At 36.3% G+C, this 23,087-nt stretch overlaps 1 protein-coding gene across 1 annotated transcript; it reads right to left on the reverse strand.

Moving 5' to 3' along the window:
• Positions 1-1,331: 1,331 nt before the first annotated feature.
• On the reverse strand, positions 1,332-22,850 carry EXO1 (exonuclease 1). The gene is made up of 14 exons (XM_026705278.2): positions 22,742-22,850; positions 21,305-21,485; positions 19,496-19,615; positions 18,533-18,656; positions 17,181-17,318; positions 15,653-15,865; positions 13,171-13,358; positions 12,575-12,671; positions 10,239-10,467; positions 9,581-9,824; positions 6,685-7,147; positions 6,079-6,177; positions 2,940-3,127; positions 1,332-1,668 (listed from the first exon to the last, which is right to left on the reverse strand). Exons 2-14 carry the CDS (start codon positions 21,463-21,465, stop codon positions 1,521-1,523), a joined length of 2,412 nt encoding a protein of 803 aa, XP_026561063.1. The 5' UTR covers positions 21,466-21,485; positions 22,742-22,850; the 3' UTR covers positions 1,332-1,520.
• Between the last annotated feature and the right edge of the window lie 237 nt (positions 22,851-23,087).

A 23,087-nucleotide genomic window follows, 5' to 3' on the forward strand; every position in this document is an offset into this window, starting at 1 on the left:
TATATGTTTGCATTTTACTTCAACCCAAATATATGAAAAGTGCCCTCAATAGCATCTAGAGCAGCACACTCCCTTAGGAAATTCAGATGAGGAAGGCTGCCCTCAATAGAGCTATTGTCCAGCAAAAGGGAGTCCAGAAGGCATGAGAAGGCAGCCACAAGTTGATTGCCTTGCCTGCAGAATAGAGCTAGCTAATCTGGTTGAAAATACCCCAAACTGCACCCAACAAATGTGCAACACTCCAGCTACCATCTTTATTAGGTTATTGTTTATTGTTCATTTCTATCTAAATGCACTGGCCACCCAACTCCAATGGCCTACACATCTTGAAAAAACATTAAGACAGACACCTCAAACTAAAGTGATATTTATGAACAACAAACTTGACAATATATTACTTATATTATAGCATATTATTTATTATAAGGGCAAGATTGATAATAGAAATAGAATTGTGGGCCACAAGCAATACCTGGCATGCCAGTCAGCTATTTGGTACTAGAAGTGTGGGGCAATATTGGAGTTGGCAGTATCTGTGAAGCCTGGAAATGCTGAGAAGCTTGTCTCTCAAGATGAAAGTAACTGGGAAAACACAGGTGGCAATGAATCTTTCTTGATGGCATTTGGTGGCAGTGGATTATTTTTCAAAATGTATCAGCAACCTCCGACAGCTGCTTGGCAAATTGCATACAGCCTATGGATTGTATGTTGTCGCAGGCTTTGTCTAGTGCCCACATAGTTTGGACCAGAAGTGATACTGTCTTAAATCCAAATTTTGTGTTTTAATCTCTCAATGCACTCAAACCAATACAATCAAATTGATTTTGACCAGCAATGCCCTCTCTGACAACTTGGACACGTACTGTAATTGCATTTTAAGAGCCTTATATGTGAAACATTCATTTTTCTAATAGCAAATTCGGTGATGAGTACTGCTAGGAAAATAATGAGTTTCGGTGGAGATACAGGAGAGAAGCATTTCCTTCAATTTTAGAGTACACATGCATATATTTAGCTATTTTAAAGAACTGCCATCATTCAAGGACTTATATGTAATCCACTATAATCCCCACTTGATTATGGTTGTATGAAATTCAACATAAGAAATTAATTATTAATTATAAAATATAACTTAAATATTTAGATATATTTAAATATAATACCTGTTTTCCTAACTTTCCAGATTTTACTTCTTTTATTGAATTATGTGGACCCACTTTGTTCAGAGATTTAGCAACACAATCTTTTGTAATCTAAATTATTCATTGTTCAGTTTGCTTTTTCCAAGTTTGTTCGCATTCATACATAAGATATAATCAAACAATCTATTTGTATCAAAAGATTTTATTCAATGCAGCAAAAAGCATAATATGGTTTCATTTTGCTTCTTTCAAACAGAAGTTGATAATGTTAGCTGAAGTCTATACACACACACACACACACACGTTACTTTGATTTTTTGTGTGTGTCCAGAAATATTCTAAAACCATGAAGAAATTATACAGGGATTACAGAATTGCTCAGATCTGCAGTACCACTTCACTGTAATATTTTCCATTGCACTTATCAAAAGTTTCATCACATGTGTCTGGAGGGAGTTGGTTATTGTTATCTTTAATTGGAGACAATGGTTCTGATTTTCTACAGGAAGGTAGTATTTCTGATTTTCTACAAGCAAAAAAAAAAAAGGTATGGTTAACAGTGGTATAAACGAGTATTAACAATGTTTAAAGTGAATTGAATTTATTGTCAGTCTCCTCAGAGCTACATTTTTGCTGCATACCATTAAAAACAACTGGCTGGCTGGATTTTTCTCTCCATTACCTCCCCACTACTTTTGGAAAGTAAATCCTGCCAAAGTCAGTTATCCAAGATGGGAAGAAGATATACTGCTTTTGTCTCAAGAAGCTGCAAGCTCTTTATTCCTCAGCAGCTGGAGGTACCAGCAAAGCCAAGGAGAAATTGCTTTATGGGAAAATAATGAAGCTAGAAGGAATGAAAAGTTATTTCTGAAAACTGTCTCCAAGATAAAAATTAATACTTTAGCAGACATAGAAGAGGAATTGGTAAGAAGATAACTGATAGTTTGGTTTTGTTCTGACCTTAAAAACAATCTCTTAGAACATGTTTATTTTGTTATGAGTAAAGAAATATATAAAGAAATCAGAGTTAAAATCATTAGCTGTAGATAAATGCAAAGATTAAGCCAACTGACAAATTCTGCAGTTAATAAAGCTACAACCACAGGAAATTAAAGCAGGGGGTGGGATGCTACTGGTTCTGCCCGGCTCTATAGCACCGGTAGCTCTGAAGAGCAGCAGACACAGAACCAGTCCTGTGTCTGGTTCTGTGTCTGCTGCTGTTTGGCCCATCCACCCGCCGGGGCTGTTAAGTGACCTTTATTTCCTGCTTTTTCAACCTCAGCTGCTTTGTGCAGCATAGCTAAGGTTGAAAAAGCAGTAAAAAGGCGGTTTTTCAAACACGGCACACTCGTGTGCAGCGCTTATCAGCTGTCCAGGCAGCACAGCTTATCGTGTATTACATGCGCGTAATTACCAAACTGGTAGTAACACAGGTTGAATCCCACCCCTGGATAAAAGTTTGTTTCCTTGGTATATATTTTATTCCTAATCATTTTAAGAGGATGGAATTCAACAAATACTCCTAAAATTAGAGGCAGAATGAATTATCTTAAATATGTATGTTTCCTTCCCCCACTTATCTAAAGTGAGCCACTCTTGGCAGCCTCCATTAGCAGACAAACTTAATTCTCTGCGGATTGAAATGGTTACTTTAAGGACTATAAATGCACTATTCTGTTTAAAAAGTCATTAAGCTAATGCCATGTTTTAGGACCATATATTGTTTCATCAATACTTCCCTTTCTCCACAGAACATTGAAATAAAACAAATGAACATTTAAATTAAAAGAGATTCACCTTTTGAACTGGAAGCTCTTCCAGAGATCATTAATTTTCACCTGCAGTACTGACTTGTTTTCAGCATCTTGTTTTTTCTTTATACTTGTTATTTTCTTGCTTAAGCCACTAACTTTGGCAGGTATCAGTAATTTATGTTTTGCCACCATAGGAGATTTTAGAGAATTGGTTTGACCTAATGCAGGAATCTGAAGAGAGAGAGAGTAAAAATTTCGTTTTGTTTCAGTGAAGTCTTGTAAATTGTCCCTGTAAAGAGTAGACATTGATAGAAGAAAGTATTTGTAACTTCAGGGTTGAACTGCGGGATCCTTGGTGCTCTCTGAGCTAGGTGGTTTCCTTGAAGACATTTCATTACCAAACTAGGTAACATCAGCAGTCCAGGCATATTACCTAGCTTGGCAATGAAACTGCCTCAAGGAAACTGCCTAGCTCAGAGAGCACCAATGACCTGACAGAGTTCATATTCTACCCATGAGCAAGGTACTGATTAAAAGTACGATCCTTAATTAGATACTACTGATTTATAGATCAATTCAGATCTCAGTTAGCAATAAACTTAAACATTTCCAAGGTACCTTTTGATTTGTATTTCATTTTTGTGAACACAGCTAGTAAAAGCTAGTAAATTTTTATAGTTGAACATGCATGTCATTGCAAACACTTAAAGACTGGATCTGTATAGCACACTTAACTCTAAACGCAAATTAGCAACACACAACTGGATTTTCATTTGATGCTACATTGAAACAAACCAGGTTAGTGGGAGAAAATAGTTGGGTTTCTTACAATATAATAATCAGAAACAATTCCATTTAGTCTTTTCTAATTGTTATGCAAACTCACCCCAAAATATTTCTGAAATAGTTTCACTTGTATTAAAATCTAAGGATCAAGTGCGCATGTGGAGAGTGAGACAGGGGGTGGGGAAGGAGGGAGGGGTGGGTGAGTGGGAGGAGATAAGCTATTTTTTTTCTGCAACTTTAAAACACTGAAAACAATATAATAACACAAAACCATATTGCTAAAATACAAATACAATTATGCAAATAAGGCGTCATATACAGATACCTCAAGAATGAGGAAAAAGAGGCAACTAACCACAAGATGTCAGTATAATTCTGAATAATATAAAGTATTTTATTCAACTAATGACATTGTGAGTGTTCTATAGGCAAAGCTTATTAAAAATGACTTCGAGCAGAGAAGTTTAAAAAACAATAAATCACACACACACACACACAAAAAGCTAAAATATATCAGCCATTGCTATCTTTTCAATTTATCTTTATGAGGCTTCATTGCTCAGTGTTCATTCTCTCCTGCTAAACACAGTATCGGAATTTTTACTCAGTAGGGATCAAATGACTATATTATTTCTAACAGAAAAATTAAGAATATTCTCCCACTAAAGAAGCGAAATTAAAGAAACAGAAAAAATCCAATGTTACCATGTTTGATCAACTACTGAAACCAGCTGTGTTCAACCTAATCCAAAATCTTATGATCAGAGTGGAACATTATAAATATATATAACTTATACTTCTGTTAACTAAACTTGATTTTAAAATGAAATAAAATACAGTGTTTTAGATAGTTCTAGCATATAAAGTAACTTCTCAGTTTAAAAAATATTGCACAACTGACTGAAACCATGATCTAGACCTCTGTAGTGAGCTTCAGGAGTGAGGGTTCCTTATTCTCTCTTTCCTGTTTGTGCAAGAGGTGAAAGAAATAACATGATCTGAACCAATAAGATTTGCATGATTATATGCCTTATCAACTGTACTGCAATTGGCAGCCTGAGCTGGAATGCCTTAGTTTAATGATTTTATGATAGATGTTGAGGGTCAAATCAAAGATTTTCGAATTTCATTTAAAGCTTACTTTGGTTGAAACAAGCTCACTGAATTTGCATATTACAGTGGTGGGATTCAAATTTTTTATTATTGGTTCTGTGGGCGTGGCTTGGTGGGCGTGGCAGGGAAAGGATACTGTAAAATCTCCAGTCAGAGGTGGTGTTGGCCGGTTCTCCGAACTACTCAACATTTCCACTACCGGTTCTCCAGAATTGTTCAGAACCTGCTGAATACCATCTCTGAAATGATGCCAAACTGCTTCCGTTTAAAATAAATGTGAAAGAAGATAGAGCCTAAAGTCTGAAGCTCACATCAGTTGTAGTTTTAGGTACTTGCAAGAAGCTATTGCAGCCCTAACACGAGTAATATGACAATCCTATGTATACAGGCAGTCCTCGATGTATGACCACAAGTGAGCCCAACATTTATCTTGCTAAGTGAGAAATTTGTTAAGTGAGTTTTCTCCCATTTTACAAGCTTCCTTGCCACAGTTGTTAAGTGAATCACTGAAGTGGTTAAGTTCATAATATTTGAGGAGCTGCCACAGGGAGGAAGGAGTCAAGCTATTTTCTAAAACTTCTGTAGGCCAGACAAGGAATAATGAATGGAAACTGAACAAGGAAAGATTTAACCTGAAAACAAGGATAAACTTTCTAACATTGAGAACAATCAACCAATGGAACAGCTTGCCCTCGGAAGTTGTGGGAGGGCCATCACTTGAGACTTTCAAGAAGAGATTGGACTGCCATTTGTAAGAAATGGTGTAGAGTCTCCTGCTTGGGTGGGGGGTTGGACTAGATGATCTACAAGGTCCCTTCCAACTCTGATTATCTGTTATCTGTATCATAACGAGGTTGTTAAGTGAATCTGGCTTCCCTATTGATTTTATTTGTCAGAAGTTTACAAAAGGTGATCATATGACCCTGGGACACTGCAACCATCATAAATACAAGGCAACTGAATTTTGATCACATGAGCATGGGGAAGGCTGCAATGGACGTAAGTGTGAAAAACTTTCATAAGTCACATTTTTCAGTGCTGTTGTAACTTGAACTGATGTAAATCAAGGACACCTATACTTTCAAAGTATTAGGAATTCTGAGGTAACAGAGACGAGAACATTAGTAATATTTACTTATATCACAGGATGGTAGTGATCATAAATAATATCTAGAATACGTTATAATTAATCCATGCACGTTAAAACAGATCCTGTCTGCAAGCCATACTTTAGTGTTTAGATAGAAAATAAATTACAAATGAAAAAGAGGAAAAAGATATACCATATTTTTGGAAACTGTGCTCTTATTATCACTACATTCTGAAACTGGAAGGATCTGAGAATTCAGGTTATCATTTGGTTCTGGACTGCTGTCAGATTCCTGTCATTTAAAAAAAAAACAGGCATTATTTTACTTTAAATGTGAACTCCATGTTATTTTTAACAGTAAAATGCCTGAAGCTATGCCTAAATGAAGTACAGTAAAACAGTTGATTTTTCAATCCAGTATGATCCTTAAAAGTGATATTAGAAATTCATTTCCAATAACTAGCAAAGTGACACAACAGTTATAATCCCGTAGCAACTTTCACGAAAGTCAGCCCTATTAAAACCAATGATGATATTATTGGAATGTCTATTAGAAAATGAAGATATCTCATAGCTTAACACGTTCTGACAGTCTAACAGTTAATCAAATTAAAATGTATTAGTTTACAACAATAAACAGGTTTATCAAGCAGGCAGACTTTCATAAATAGAAGTTATTTTATAAATGGAGAGCCAGATGTGTAACTATTGCAACAAACAAGAACAGATTCAGACAATCCCTTTGAGAGTGCCATGACAATTTAATAAACTGCTTAACTAAAACATAGAATAATCTTACTTTGGCAGGAGTAGCATTTTTCTTGGCCACTGGGGATTTTTCTGAAGTATCCACCTTGCTTTGCAACAGCTTGTCAATATTCTCTTCTTTTAAAGGCGATGTCTCTTCATCAGACTCTTTATTTCCGGGTGAGGTTCTTGGTGAGCCAGTTACACTATAGTCTTTACCGGTGTCTTTACTGGGTCTTTGATACTGCTTTAGCAGTGCTATGCTTTGTGATAAGCTAGGAGTCGAAGATTTCTCTGCAAAGCTTTTAGACCAAGTGAAACAGCTGGACTGTCCTACCCCAGGAGTTGATGAGAAGATTTGTTCTAGTTCACCAGTTTCCGATGAACAGAGACTGTGGTGTTCTGTTAATTTGTTTATTTCCTTAGCTGGACTATCAGCCTCGTTGTCCTGTAGAGGCTGGTCAGTTTTATTCTTTAATATAGTCTCAGGCAAATCTCCAATGTTGCAGAAAAACCTAACATATATTGAGCGAGTATAGGAAGAATTGAGAGATAATATTAAAAGCTGTGTTCATCAATCTAATCATGTTAAAATGTTATAAGGTAAAGGTAAAGATTCCCCTCGTACATAAGTGCTAGTCATTTCTGGCTCTAGGGGGCAATGCTCATCTTCGTTACAAGCCGAAGAGCCAGTGCTGTCCAAGGACGTCTCTGTGGTCATGTGGCCAGCATAACTAAACACTGAAGGCACACAGAACGCTGTTACCTTCCCACCCAAGTGGTCCCTATTTTTCTACTTGCATTTTTAGATGCTTTCGAATTGCTAGGTTGGCAGAAGCTGGGACAAGTAATGGGAGCTCACTTCGCTATGCGGCGCTAGGGATTCGAACCGCCGAACTGCAGACCTTTCTGATCGACAAGCTCAGCGTCTTAGCCACTGTTATAGTCTTATTGAAAATTATAAAAAAAACTATATAAAAACTATAAAAAAACTGAAAAAGGAAATTATGAACTTATGTTAAAATTATGGACATATGCTGAAATAATTAGAAATTAATGAATTATAACTACCTCTAGATCTATGCTTTCTTACCACTCTCAATAGTTTTACTAATGTAATATGTCAAAACATGCTAGTTAATATCTATTTTTAATGTTAAAAAAATCTATGAATCCAATGATGCATATATAACACAGGTGCTAAAGGCATGAAAGTCATGTCATTCAGCCAGAAAGCCAGGAGATGAATCAGATAAATATGTCGGACACATTGCAACATAAATGCAAATCTATTTTGTCATAATTGCATTATAACTAGAATCTTTGAGGTTCAGAACAGTGAAACATGCTTTCTAAATTCATTATATGGTCCATTCTATAGTGAATAAATAGCTTTACATGAACGTATTATGCATATTAGTGTTTGGTGGCATAGTCTTTGTTTATTTCTTACAATTAAGAAAAAAATATTTTGTGGTTCTAAGCTAAATAATCTTTTCAGAATCTTCTTTTTTCATGTGCAGAATATATAAGACCATAAATAAACAGGAGAAAGTATTGCCCGTATCTAATGAAGTCAAGCATTTCTTTTTTACTAAAAGAGCAAATTTTTAAATAATCAAATGGTAGAAGAAATGTGCTTCAGCAAATGAATGGTTAATGGCAAACTACTAAAGGGCTGCACTATTTTTCTTCAGTAACTCTATTGCTCAGTCCTGCCAAAATAAATACATTTGTGGAAGTGGTATGCAAACTTGTATTTTGGCAGTGAGCAAGGAAGGTATAAAAAGGAGGCTAAATTAACTGCACATTTTGGTAGTTCACCGTTTGTTTGTTTGTTTGTTTGTTTATTTATTTATTCATTCATCATATGGTATACAGTGTCAGGGAAATCTACACATGCTAGACACAATGCAGTCCTGAAAGCTTAGACCACTAGTTCATTTTGTTTGGAACTGTACTTGCACATCTATCCTTGGTGCACTGTGGGGTTGAACTAGCTTTTATACGAAACAATTTGTGGTGCTCAGGCTGCTGGCTCTTCTGGGCTCCTCCTCCATTCTCACCTTCCCTCATGTCACAATGCCTTGCCTCTATTTTTGTCTCACCAAAGTGGTACCCATTTATCTACTCACAATACTGCATGCTTTCAAACTGCTGGGTAGGCAGGGGCTAGGGATCGAGTAACAGGAACTTGTTCACATAGTCTGCAAAGTACTTAGTAACTATAACCCAATATAGAATATTTAGAATAATCTCAGTTGGAAGTTGCCTCAGAAAAAATCAAAGTAAAATCTTGTTTGTATAAAGTTGACTTGTATTTGAACTGCCATCAAACAGTGGCAACTTTTTTTTATGCGGTTAACTTTTAAAAAATAATATTCCTGAGGTGTTTATGGCCACATCCTCATCATTAGTCATCCTTTGCTTCATTAGCTTATCTTAAACTTGTAATTTAAATGCTTTGACATTTCAGTCCATAAAAATGACTGAATATCTATAGATTCTTATAAGGGCTGAAGACATTAATCAGATCAATCCCTCATGTCACTTTTTGACATGTCAAGCAATCAGGTGTCATTAAGGCTTTAATTGTGTAATGTTTTTCAACTTTGGCAACTTTAACGTTTGTGGACTTCAATTCCCAGAATTCCCCAGCTTACTGGCTAGAGAATTTGGGGAGTTGAAACCCACACGTTAAAGTTACCAAGGTAGAGAAATGCTGATGTACACTGCAATTCCCAGAATTCTCAGCAAAGCACACAGTCTCACCTGGAGAGCTCAGTATTGAATAAAGTAGCTGTGATATTAATTATATTTGATAATATGTTGTGTAGTCCTGATTAGACTATTTGATTCTGCTGACAGTTTAAAGATTTTAAAAATATTATTTTCCTTTTTTTAAAAAAGTAACTGAAATTGCAGGAAGGCAATTTAAAGACACATACCTGCTTCTGGTTCCTGGAACAATCACGGCACCATTATTTTCAGTCTCCTTCTGAAAAATAGTGGCAAATTTATTTCTAAGCCTGGGCTGAACACAAGAATTGTCCTTATTTTTGCATGCGTCCTGGGAAGCACAGACTGCAGATGTTCCACTAAAAAGTTGCTGGTTCTCATCACATTTTTCTGTTTTGGTTTTTTTTGAGTTTGAAAAATACTGGCTTAACAGTTCTTCTTCTGATGCTTCTTCTAAATATATAAAAGATGAATTAAGTTCAATTATACTAGATCCACATCAGCATTTTTATAGTTTGATATTAATATAATAAACAAATACTCTAGCTGTATACTAGTTTATTTATACATATTTATTTATTTATACCTCAAAAGAGAAAAAGAAAAATTGAAAAGTTAAAAGAAATAAACAAATTATATTTGTTTTAACATATTTAACTATTAGTGATACCTTTGGGTGATATATAGAAAATACATATAAGGAATTAAGAAAGATACTATGGGTAAATGCTTATTTTTTTCCTAACCATTGTATTGAGCATTCAAGATTTACATGCTAAAGGTAAAATTAGAACAATGTTGTGTGTGTGTGTGTGTGTGTGTGTGTGTGTGTGTGTTGGTATTGTTTTTTAAAGGTAGCAATCTTACCATGCCTCGGTCTTTTTGCCACTAGCATTTTGCTGGGAAGTTTGGGTACTTTTAAATTAATTAGCCGCTCAAGTCCTCGGGTTGTGGATTTCTCTAGCAAAGGTGTTGAATTTGTGACAATTTTTGCAGTAAAACAGGGTTTGTAGTCCTGGTTCCAAATACTCTTTAAATAGGATGACTTCTCATGAGTGTAACTGACATCCCAGCTGCGGCTTCTTGGTAGTACAGACTATACCAAAAGAACAGAAAGAAAAACATAAAGTTATATTACTGTCTGTTTCTCTAAATTACACTGAAGCTAACTTTATAACTAGTTTAGAGTTTTCTCAAACATGTTTTGGTACCTTGCCATTGGACACTGAACAAAAGGAACCTAGGACATGATCAAGTCTACCGAAAAGATTGGCTGTTGCAGTCTTTTCAACTCATATGTGCCTTAACCCCTTTCTGATTGGGAAACTCTTGAAATACAGTTGCCTATATTTTAATCACTTTACTTATACAATGGTTTTAGTTTTTCTAGATTATGTACTGGCCAAAACTGGTTTAACTCTGAACGATTCTGTATTGTCTTATATACAATAGCATTTCCAGCCACTTGAAAATAGCTACATGTCCTGCAGCCGTCAACTCGTCTCCAGATGATGTTCTACAAAGATATCCAGAACTTTCTTTTGTACTGACTGAACTGTTGCCAAATATGATCCCAGGAGTTTGCATTTGTCCTGATGAAATTTATCTTGCTGTGTTGCTGTCCATTGCTCCAACTTGTCAAGATTCTCCAGAATCTTGATAGTTAAATTTATTTTTGACATTAACCAAAATTTTATATTAGAATTTGAACAACAAAGCACATGGTGACACAAAATATTAACAATCTATAGCTAATTCCTTTATAATATGAGAAATAAGAAATAATTATGTATATACTGTTTCCCTGTATTTATCAAGATTGAGCTAAAATTTGCAACTTTTTGGACAATTTCTGAACATTTACTAATTAAAAAGAACATATTCTTTCCTATAGAATAGCTGGAGTGATTAGCAAGAGTGATGTGAATTCTGAACAGCATATATTATAGAATGGACTATTCAATAATATATGTGGTGTTGCTGTGTGGTGTTTTTTATCATAATAAACAGAAAGTCAATATGTGATGTCAATTCAACTATACACATATCTATTCTTAGAAGAGTGTTATGCCTTTTTTCAAAGCCAATGTTGATAAAGAATTGTTTAGTGAAAGCAAAATGCTCATCTGTGAGGAGTGAAGATGAATATTGAAACACACAGAAATACAGTATATTTCATCCCTGAATCTTGTTACTGTTTTCTAAAATGATTTGTTATTCCTTTAGGTGGTCTGCGAATCTGATACCTTTATGTACTTTACCTAAGTCGTTTATACAGATGTTGAACGACACAGGACCTACACTTGTAGGATTTTAGTCAAAACTTTCTTTCAGTTTAAACTGAAGCCATCAATATATGCTTGTTTGGGTACAAGTGTTTAATTAACTCTGTATTCATCCAAAAATAGAACAGACCAGCCCCAATTTTGCCACATTCCGTGGAAGTCAAGTTAAACTACGTCTGCCTCATCCCGTGATGAACTAAACCGGATACTATCAAAAAAGGAAATCAGGTTGGCTTGGCATAATTATTCTTAATAAAGTCACGGTGTTTTTCAAAGCAATTTTCTAAACTGACTGCTTAATAGTCTCCCCTGCAGTTTTGCCTGTATCAATATCAGTTAAAATTGCGAGTCCTTTTCCTCTTATTTTTGAAAGTAGGAACAATTGTCCTCCAATTCTTTCTGACACTATGCTAATCTTCCATGATTTCTGAAAAATCACAAAAAAGGCATCACATGAGGCCCAAACGAACAAAATCAGAAAATTCTCCAATATGAGACTATTCAGAAAAAAAGAAGTCTTATCAGCATAGCGTCCATAAAACTCCCTTTCCTACAGGCTATTGACAACCAACTGAAGATAGTTATAAAGTCAAATTTAACAGGCAAGTCCTGTCAATTCAAATCACATTAAAGGGTTGAATACAGAATATTTAGCGCAGAGGATACTAATGCCTGAAGAGACTCAACAAGGACAAAAATTGTTTTGGAGTGCCTCCAAGTGGTGGTTAACTAATATATCATCTAAAATTGTAGTTTTGATACAGGATTTTTAGTACAATGTATCAAATCCTGGCATAAAATGTCTAACTCTATATACTTCAGATTTATCTAAGTCTGAGATCAAAGTCAAGCAAAAACACAAGGACAAAATTGTTCTTGATAGATCATTAAAATATTTTTTTAGATACAAAATGTTACCGGTGACACATCAGGATCGTAGTCATCAATTTGCTCCATTGTGAAAATATCTTTATTTCCAAGTGCAATTTGAAAAGCAGTCCCATCATCAAAGTATCTAAGTGAATCAATCTCAGAAAAAGCACCTCTTTTAATTAGAACTTTTTTTAAATATAGTTTCATTTTATGGAGTTCATAACTCTGCACAATTCACATAGAAATGTTTATGCAGTTTTACAACAGATGAAAAACAAACTTCACCCTTTGTTTTAAGTAGATATAAACTTAAATAACTTAATAGCTAGCCGAGGGATTAAGACTGCATATAACCTAATCCCAACTTCATTTTCCTGGAGGTTTCAATGAGATTATGAAATGGCAGGCTTCCTACAATGGCTTATATTATTTGAAAAAGCATTACTATTTATTCAAGCTTAATACTATTCTGAAGGGGATCAACATAAGCCAAATCAAATCTAAATAGCAATTGATCTAGAAACAATTCTTTTTCTGCAATAGCAGTGCTTAAAGATTTTACCAACTGACATAGAAACAACTTGATGGTGACATTTTTATGCCCTCAGAGTATATTACATTTTTTATTTGATAAAGGATACTTTCCAGCATAAACTAGAGTTTCTGGATCAACATCATCTTCATAAGCATTCAAAGGAACAAGTTTCCTTCTGACTGGGTCAAAAACCAACTGATAGAGGAAAGTATTATTAGCACGAATAAATCCTTGTATGTATTCTTCGGATACTGAAATGTTCATTTTCAAATACTGTCCCATTTTTCCAATGACCTATCAGGAAAACAAACAAATAGTGCTCATAAGTAATAGCAAACACAAGTGCTTAGCTCATTAATAATCTTTTTAGTCAAATTATGGAACAATTTCCATAATCATCTGTCCTCCTATCGTATCATTCACTAATGATCTTAGAAACAGGTGTTCAGAAAGCAAGTTAATAGCCAAACCAATACCTTTATGAATTTACATATTAGTGCTTTGGACTTTAGAAAATAACCTTTCTCATAACCCAGATGTTCTAGATTTTCTTCATGCAAAGTCCAAAGCACTGATACGATTGTCAGTGACAGCAACTTATCCCAAAATATGTTATCATTGTCAAATTATATTAAAATACTTTTTAAAAAATCCCTTAGAGATGTATTTATGCTGCCCTGCTCAAAACAAACAAGACAGAGAAAGAAAAAGAGATGAAAAAAGGAGGGTCAAGTGGGAAATAAGGAAACTTAGTTCCAGATCCAAGCCACACTTTTCATGTCATTATTTTAATTTCTACTATCCTGTGACAAGAAACAAGTAGATGACACTGTGTTGACTAGTCTTGAATTTGCTGTGAAAGCCAAAGACCTTCACTAATTATTATCCAACACAAACAACCATATACTTCTCTTACAGATCATCACATATTGTTGTGAGGCAAATTGTGAAATGTTTTAAGTCAATGGCCTGAATACCCGATAAATATAAAACCCACCCATTCCAACTTAATGACTTATACCGAGTTAGATTGCATGTACAGCAACAGGGACATCCGTCATGGGAGACCTTGAACTCCTCAGAGGAAAATTCTTAGCTGCGGATTGTGCAACACTTCTGAGTTGTAGGGGGGAAAGATGCTTTAGAGCTTGTGAGAATGTGCACGTAATATCTGCCACATCTTTTCCTGGAACTGTGTTGTAGCATACAGCTGATGATACTATGAAATGACTCGGCTACTTAAGGAAATGCCAACAAGTACAACCTGCTTATCATCCAAGCATCTTTTTCCCTTTGTATCCAAAGTGCTGCAACCTGTGACAAAAATATTTATCAATTGTAGCTACAGATTCTTCTGTCTCATAGCATCCAAGGTTAGGAAAAAGGCAGCCTTCTCAATTTAATGAGATGCTTCTTCTACTTTAGGGGCCTGATAAGAAAGGTGGGGGGAAGAATTAGGCCTTTTTTATTATAAAACAATCATAGTATTCATTTTAATAATCATTTTATTTATTATAAAATAATCATAGAATTCTTTATTGACCAAGTGTGATTGGACACACAAGGAATTTGTCTTGGTGCAAATGCTCTCAGTGTACATAAAAGAAAAGATACATTCATCAAGAGTCAAGAATCTAAGGTACAACACTTAATAATAGTCATAGGATACAATAAGCAATCAAATCATACTAGGAAACAGTCAATATAAATTGTAAGGATACAAGGGATAAAGTTACAATCATACATATTAAGTGACAACGGGCCTAAAAGAACTCTGAAAAGGCATCAGAACTACACCTGTTATCTGAGATGCTTTTATGCCACAGAATGCTGGTAGGCAACCAGCTGTATTGCAGATGATGCTGAACTTCTAGCAGGCACAGCTACATGGCTAATTATAAGAGATACAGGATACAGATATAGTTCAATAGGAGCCAGAGATTGTCCACTCCTGCCTGAGAATTGATGGCAAATTAAGATGCCAAATTAACCAGCACAGACCCTCTCTGAATAACTCGGTGTTGGTAACAGCTGGAATAAATAAAGTCTAGGATGGTCTGCTGAAGATAAAGCAGATGTGGCAGTAATTAAAAGTATATGTAGATAGCTCTTAGGCTGAGATTTGGTGGCACTTTAAGTGGACTACCACTCTAACTCCTCCCCCCCATTCTAAACACTTTCACTTTTTACCTTGATAGCTTCCCTGCTAATGCATTATCTACTCAGAATCAAGAATAGTAGAGTTATTTTTACCATCATGAACCAAGTGAGAAAATTAGGTTTTGAAAATGTTAACATGAGATGGAATTTAAAATAGGATTCTGAAATGGGAAGAACTACTAGAGGGAGAATTCATGGCACTGAACCCAAATCAAATGTTTTTCTAGGGTGAACACCCTTTTCCTATTGAAGCTCCACCATTTGAATCCAGGGAACCTTATTGTTTCATAAAGCAGCTTCAAGGGGTTGTTTCCTTAATCCTCATAAGAAGAAAGCACCATTTTGAAGTTCTACAGAACAGATTTTGCATATTATTCATTGAGATTGTTGGAAATACAAGATACATCAAGATGCAAAAAACACATTACCTTTATAATATCTGGGTTATTGGCTATCTTTAACAGCTTGCAAGACTTGCCTAAGCCAATACCATGAATGGATGGAAGGTAATCACAACCTGAAAGAATACACATGTAACGGAATTTTTCTTCTGTAAAGACATCCCCAAGCTGTTTGCACATTCCGAGGCGAGCTTGATCAATTTCTAAGCCATTTCCAAACTTGTCAATTTTAAGGAACACCTTGAAAGGCAAACAAAATCAGGAATGAATATGTATAATCACGGAACATCCACCAGGTATATCAACAGCATCAAAATGGTAGGTAGGATCGGGTGTTCAAACTTCTGCCTCTTTTCAGTGTGCATGGAAAAAGGGAAGGGCTTTGGTTGCCCTAAAAACCCATCCATCACTTCTAAATATAGGACAGAGATGATGTACGAAATAGTGGCTATTAAACATTACTAATTTTATCTAGTATTTATCTAGTATCAATATACTCAACATTTATCTAAATTAAGGGTATGAGTACAGCCACATACAGTAATCTTTTCTTTCTCTTTTTGCTACAGTTGAAAACCTAATCTCACTCACCTCATATGTAGTGAAATATTTCTTGAAAATCATTTTGTCAAATGCCTGCCAAGGGATATCGACAAATATCAACCATGCTTACATAACACTTTTATAGTGTTTTGAAAACTTTGTATATACTATACATAGTATACAATGCTGTGGGCGCCTCATACCGCAGATGGCAGGAGGACTAAGAACAGAAACACACATTTCATGTGAATTAGTGGGTCACAGTTTGTACTGTTGGCACTGCACACTAGAAAAGCTATCGGCCTATTTTTTATGTAAGGAAATATTAATTGATGCAAGATTTTGGAGGATTTTACAGTTGGAATAAATAAAAAATAGAGTCCCATTGTATTTTAATTTTAAGTCTAATGAAACATTAATTACATAGCAATTAGCAGAACATTCTATTTTACATGCCCTTATCACAAATACTTCTAAGTTCAGGGCAGAAAGGATGTACGAAGTAGTGGCAAAGAGATGCACCATAAATCAAAAGTCCCCAGTTTTATTCTCACTTCTGCTATGAACTCCCTAAATGTTCTTAATAAATGATTTGTTTTGAACATAATAGTCACCTAACTTCTTGTAAGGATAACATCAAAACTGAATATTTCAAGCCCCACACATATATTTACAAGCACATGTTCATATGCAAACACACAATTTTGATTTCTCTTTAGAAACATCAAGTTTTGGATCTAAGCATATGAAAGCAAATTCTCCCATATGTGGAAAAAAAAAGTGAAGTCTAAGCATCCATGTTCGTTTGTATAAATTGCATGCTGCCAATTTCTAAACCATGTTGCTGGCTCTTTAGGTTGGTTGTTCAAGTCTGCCTTAACTAATTGAAGATACAATGTTTTGCTATATTTAAAGCTGACAAGTGAAGGGAATGCAAAGGCCGATGAGCAAGTGAAGACCCTGCACTGGACCATATAGGATAAGGGAGTGCTTTTCCATGTGGACTACCTACCTTTTTGCATCCAAAAGCAAGGAGATCAGAATCCTCCGTAATTATAGCTTGAACCATGCCAGCTTTGTTCAGATAAGCTAACTGAGCATCAGCTTCATAAGGTGCAACAAGACAATCTATTCCTTTGGCTCGAGCAGCCTGCAAACAAATAAAAACAGTAACACAACATTAAAAACGCTCATCACAATACCAACACATTAACATATAAAACAACTTTGTAATAAATGAACAGTTCACCTGCTAGATGCAACTTGAATGTTGTGACTGGGATCCTGGAAAGCTAGTATTTGAGTTTAGGATAAAGATACTAGGTCTCCAGGACTCCAGGCTCAATATTCAAATTGAATTTCCTTGGATAAATCACATGCTGAAGGTGCAACTTTCTATAATCTAATCTAATCTAATCTAATCTAATCTAATCTAATCTAATCTAATCTAATCTAATCTAATCTAATCTAATCTAATCTAACTATCTTACTATTTGGTTACAGAAATATTTTCTCTCCACACACTTAGCCCATAGAAACTTGGGGAGGGAGACACACACTTCCTTGCTGAGGAACATGTTCCTTCTCTAATCTATATGGGGGGAAGGGAGAGAGGAGAAATGAAGAGACTTTACAAAGGCTGTTATCGATTGCCATCCTTGTAAACCTACACACACCTTCAGTTCTAAAAGAATCCAGTCATATTAGGTTACTAATGGTCCATAAATGTTCATATATAGCAGAGGTCCTCAAACTTGACAGCTTTAAGACTTGTGGACTTCAACTCCCAGAATTCCTCCTCCAGTCATGTTAACACAGGAATTCTGGGAGTTGAAATCCACAAGTCTTAAAGCTGTCAAGTTTGAAGATCCTTGATATAGAGCAACGCACACAGTTCTCACAAATCTTTCAAACAGCGATTAGATTGTACACTTTAGACTAAATGAGATCTGCATTAAATAATAGATGTCAGAAGAATGTTATCCTAGATTTGTAGTTCATTTAGTAATGTAAGATCACACCTGCACTTAAAAAAGAAATACATCTGAAGTGCAGATTAATCAGATGAGTATTAGGTTTATATGTATCCCAGGTAGAAAAAAATGGGGTGGGGTGGAGATAGATACTTCCCCCAGCTATGATAGCAAACTTCTTAATTTAGTAATTGGGGAAAAATGATTTTGTCTCAAATTATATCTTTTATTATAAATACACCACAAAATATTACAATAAAATAAACACATTTCATTTGTTTTGCTCCAAACTAAGTTATGCAAGCTTAAGATTGATAGCTAAAGCAAATGTTTTAATGAAGACATGGAAAGTGAAATTCATAGTAGGGAACCTGCTAATATAAACACTTACTTTAATCACTTCACAAGCCATTGCGTGTGTAACATTAATGCTGCGAGCAAAGCATTCTCTTGCTTCTGATAATTTCCCTTCACGGAGCAGCTGTTTCCCTTTCAGGAGATTTGTTTGTCGTTTTCTTCAAAATAACGTAACAAGTACATTGTTTCAGAGTCTCACATTCATAACAAGTAAGCAGACTATTGTGCTATTCTCTCCAAAAATATTCTTACATTTTTTTAGATTTATTATATAAAAACTTAACAATCAGATATAAAAGACAACAATAGTCAACAATATAAAGTCCAGTAATATGTTTATTACTATTGTTATTAGCATATGGTGTTGTTACATTAGCCAGAAGACCATAATACTATTGCAGAGTAATAGTTTGGCTGCCAGTTTACCAGCTCTATTGTAGGACAAGGTGCACCACAGAAAGTCTTTATACCAGAAAGAAAGATGAGTGGCTTTTCCTGCAGCATCATACGTAGCCTGCTCCTGTCACCTCACAAATGAATGCCACAATTGGAAAGGTTCAGAGTGGGCAGGAATTTGACTGCCTGCACGAAGCACCAACTGGTGATGGAAGTTCAACCTGACATGAAGTGTTATGACTTGTACCGTTGGAGCAGAGACCAACTCCACTGTCAGGTCATTAAGCCACTGAGTCATCACAGCTCTTGTTCATTGTTATTACTTAATAATAGTAGGGAGATACATACACATGTTTCCCAACTCATATGGATGCCTTGGGGACTTTTTTCTCTCTCTGTAATGCCCAGTCAGAACCAGCCCATTTTGATCTCAATCTTTCTTTTGCTGATTTGCCCCTTCTTACCAAATTTGGTCCAACTTTGTTTTTGAAGTAGTATCCTGCTAGAAAACAAAATCCCAATTTCTTTCCAATATTCTGTTGGGTTGGAAAGATAAAAAAGGAACATTCCCAGCTTCTTAGTATACACAAACATAACTTACTCCCTTCTTGTTTTTTCAACTTCCTTTTTTGAAGGCAGAGTGCATCCATCAAATACCAGAATTGGTTTAACTTCAAATGATAAAAGCATATCAACAAGTTTCATGCAATAAACTACGTATCTGTGGGGAAAAAAAACACCAGGCTCATACATTTATCATGACACCTTGAAACATAATATATGCCAACTTCCACTTGAAACAACAAAATTGCCACTAGATTAGGATAGCAACAAGATCAGCCATGCCTGCAGTTTATATCACTGTAACTAACTCTATATTTTGTGCTACGTCAGATACTTAGCTTACAGAAGTAAAGAATGTCACCTGACTTAATTAATGGTAGTAAACACATCACACTAGAGAAAAATATCTCATCTTGTATATTAATTTAAGAAAAGCCTATGGATTAAAAAAAGATTATCTTCTTTTCCATTTTTTAAAATTTGGGCTGTAATCCTATGCATCGACTGACTAGTCATAACTATTTACTATTGCTATTTTTAAATGGGATTTAGAAATCATTTGTTTAACATTATTACAAGCAGTTAAGATGAAAAAGCAATTAAGTTCTATTATTTTTCTAAGTCCATGCATTTAACCACATACTTAATATGCTCAACTTTCCAATCTTTCTTACTGATGGAGTACATTGGTGGGCAGCATTTAAGCAGCTCTCAGAATAAGACCATCTTTCTTGTACAGTGAACTCTATTTCAGATTTAGGATTAAAATTCACAACCTATCAGCCTCAGAAGATGCCATCAAATCCATTTAAATCAGGGGTCTCAAACTTGCGGCTCACGGGCCAATTGCAGCTCGCAGGGCGATATCCTGTGGCCCCCACCGTGATATGAAAGTATATTAGTGTAGCCCGCAGGGGGAATGGACCTCTGAAGGAAGTCCCGCTCGCCATTCCTCATCGTAGCTTCTTCTCCACCCTGAACTTTAACAAGTCCAAGTACAGGTCCAGCCTTACTGATGATCATCTTCAAGCCATACTGAGGGCCTCAAGTGCCTCCTCTCTCAAGCCAAATGTGGCTCAGATATGTGAGAGGAAGCGTTGTCAAGTCTCTGGCAGCAAGGAGTAAGCTGGAGAAGCCATGTTCTGAGGAACTGTTCATGATCTTCATTCAATGTTCCATCCATGTGTTCAGGACAGTTCATGTATTGGAGAAATCATTAACTGTTGATGACATTTGAGGATATTTTTTTAACGTTTTTTGTGGAATCCCTTATGAGGCCCAGCCTCAGCCAGACTCTGCCTCCAGCACCCCCCAGGTAAATTGAGTTTGAGACCCCTGATTTAAATGCTTAAAGAGATTATAAGGCTGTGCATCTTCAACCCGTGTGCATCTTTCATTTGTAATCCAAAGCACTCTAAGTTTGTGCCAAAAATTTGATGATAAAATGACAGAGGTTTTTTTTTTTTGTTACCATAATTTTGGGCATGAGAACACATAAAGAAGCATGAAAACTTAAAGGGTTGTGAAAAAGATTAATTTCTGCCCTTTAAATCTGGTAAGAACAGTTCAAAGCATATCATTGAAATTTGGCAGCAAAATCACCAAAGGTTGGCAACTTGAATTTTCATGTGAAATGCTAAAATGCAGAAATATCCAGTTTTAAGCACCCCCAAATCTTTGAAAATGGGTGCGGCCTCCCCGGTGATGTCACAAAAAAGCCTTCTGCAGCCTTCCAGCTGGTCTAGAAGCCTGTTAAAACCTGAAGGCTAAAAATGGTTACAGGCTCCCCCAACCACATCCGTAACTATTTTACCACTCCTATCAGTTTAAATAGTTTTGCACATACTGGTCTGTGGCTTCTCCTTTTGCTAGTTTTTCTGCACATGCATAGGCCCCTTTGTGCAGCCAGCAGTAAGTGTCTACAGCAACTACTTGTCCTTTGTACTTCTTTACATGAGTAGGTTCAGCTGCCTCTTTGATAAACTGGAGCAAACCTTGGATTCCCATTGTATCGTATCAGTTGAATTCTGCAAGCAAAGTAAAGAAACACAAAGCCAACAGATTCGTAATTGTTCCTGAGCTGGGGCAGGAAACTTTACAGCACACACATTGATAAGACTTCCAAATAGACCTCTAGCGCAAAAGAGGCTCTATTACACCTTCGCCAAGGTGTATTAATTTGATTAATTCTGGGAAATTGTTATCAATAAAATAATATATAAAATAATATTAGTAACTGGCAACTGGTATGTTGTAGCAGGCACCAAAACTTGCATTCACATTTACTTGTGCTGAGAATTGTTTTTGATACATGAGGATTTTGTGATATTAGAATCAATTTTCAGGACAATAGATTGCTACAGGTGCAAGACACTTTTCTCTAATTCATAGTTTTCTCTCTTTTCATGTTCTCCAAAATCCATAAAATCCTTTGATATAACTTAGTATGGGGGCGGGATTAGCAGTAACACAACATCTAAGCAAAGAGTGACAGCTATTCAACTTATTTGGAAAGCTGCTGAGTAACTGAAGTTGATACTTCTTCCTGCTTCACTATCCTTATCCCACTGATGCCTAAAAGAATCCGATGAAAGCTTAAACGAAACCTCTAAAATAATACAAATTACTAACCGTTTCTTCAGAAGGCAGAGGGGAAGAAAAAATGTATTAAAGCAGATAAATTCTTTCCTTTGGAGCAGACATCCTCTGCAAGTAGTTTTCAGCAGAACTGCAGATTCTGAAGCAGCAAGCCATGCGCTCTAAAATTTCAGGGGTCTCCAACCTTGGCAACTTTAAGACTTGTGAACTTTCAACTCCCAAAGTTCCTCAGCCAGCTTTGCCAAGGTTGGAGAACCCTGCAAATGGCGCTGAAAACAATGGACTTAAGGAAGATCTTAGGTCACTAGATAAAAGATTGCAAACTTTTCTTTTTCTTTTTTTTCTCCCCATCAACTTTCTTTACTCGCGCCATTGACTTCAACGGACAACCAGCGCTTAATCTCTTTGCATTCAATTGGCGAAAGAGACAAAGCCGCAACTTGTGTGTGTGTGTGTGTGTGTGTGTGTGTTTTACTAAAACACAGGCAGTGGGTTCTATGCGTAATATCTACAGTAGTTTGGGTTGGAAATACCCCGGGAGGCGATCTCACTGTCCTTTTAATGTAAGGGACGCTATCTCGCCCAGCTCCTGAAGTTTGGGAAACCCAAAGCCCGAGAACGAAAAATGAGGTGCCCGTTCTTGCGCCCCACCACCCGCCCCCGCCCCCCCACCACCTCCCAGTACCTGATGTAGAAGCGCAACTGCTGGGATCGGGGCAGCGCCGAACCGTCACCCGGCGACGGACACTTTAAACCACTCGGCAAAACCAACCCAGCGCGCGAACCTTTCAACCGCGCGCTCTTCCCAAGCCCCACCCCACCCACCCACCCCTCGACCCCGCCCCTCCTCGCGAGAACGAGGGCAAGTCGAGGCGGCGCTAAAAGTCGAAACGAGCCTTGGTGCTCACCGCTCTGCATCTTGGGCGTTGTAGTGCAAGCGTTTTCTTTGCGCGAGGCAGTGGGAGGCGATTTGGGAGGCTGGATTCTCTCTTTGTAAAGTTACGGCGCGGCTGTTTGTTACTACTGGAGTT

Source organism: Pseudonaja textilis, chromosome 1, assembly GCF_049901715.1.
Source record: "Pseudonaja textilis isolate UNSWEBS1 chromosome 1, rPseTex1.2, whole genome shotgun sequence".
NCBI classification, from domain to species: domain Eukaryota; kingdom Metazoa; phylum Chordata; class Lepidosauria; order Squamata; family Elapidae; genus Pseudonaja; species Pseudonaja textilis.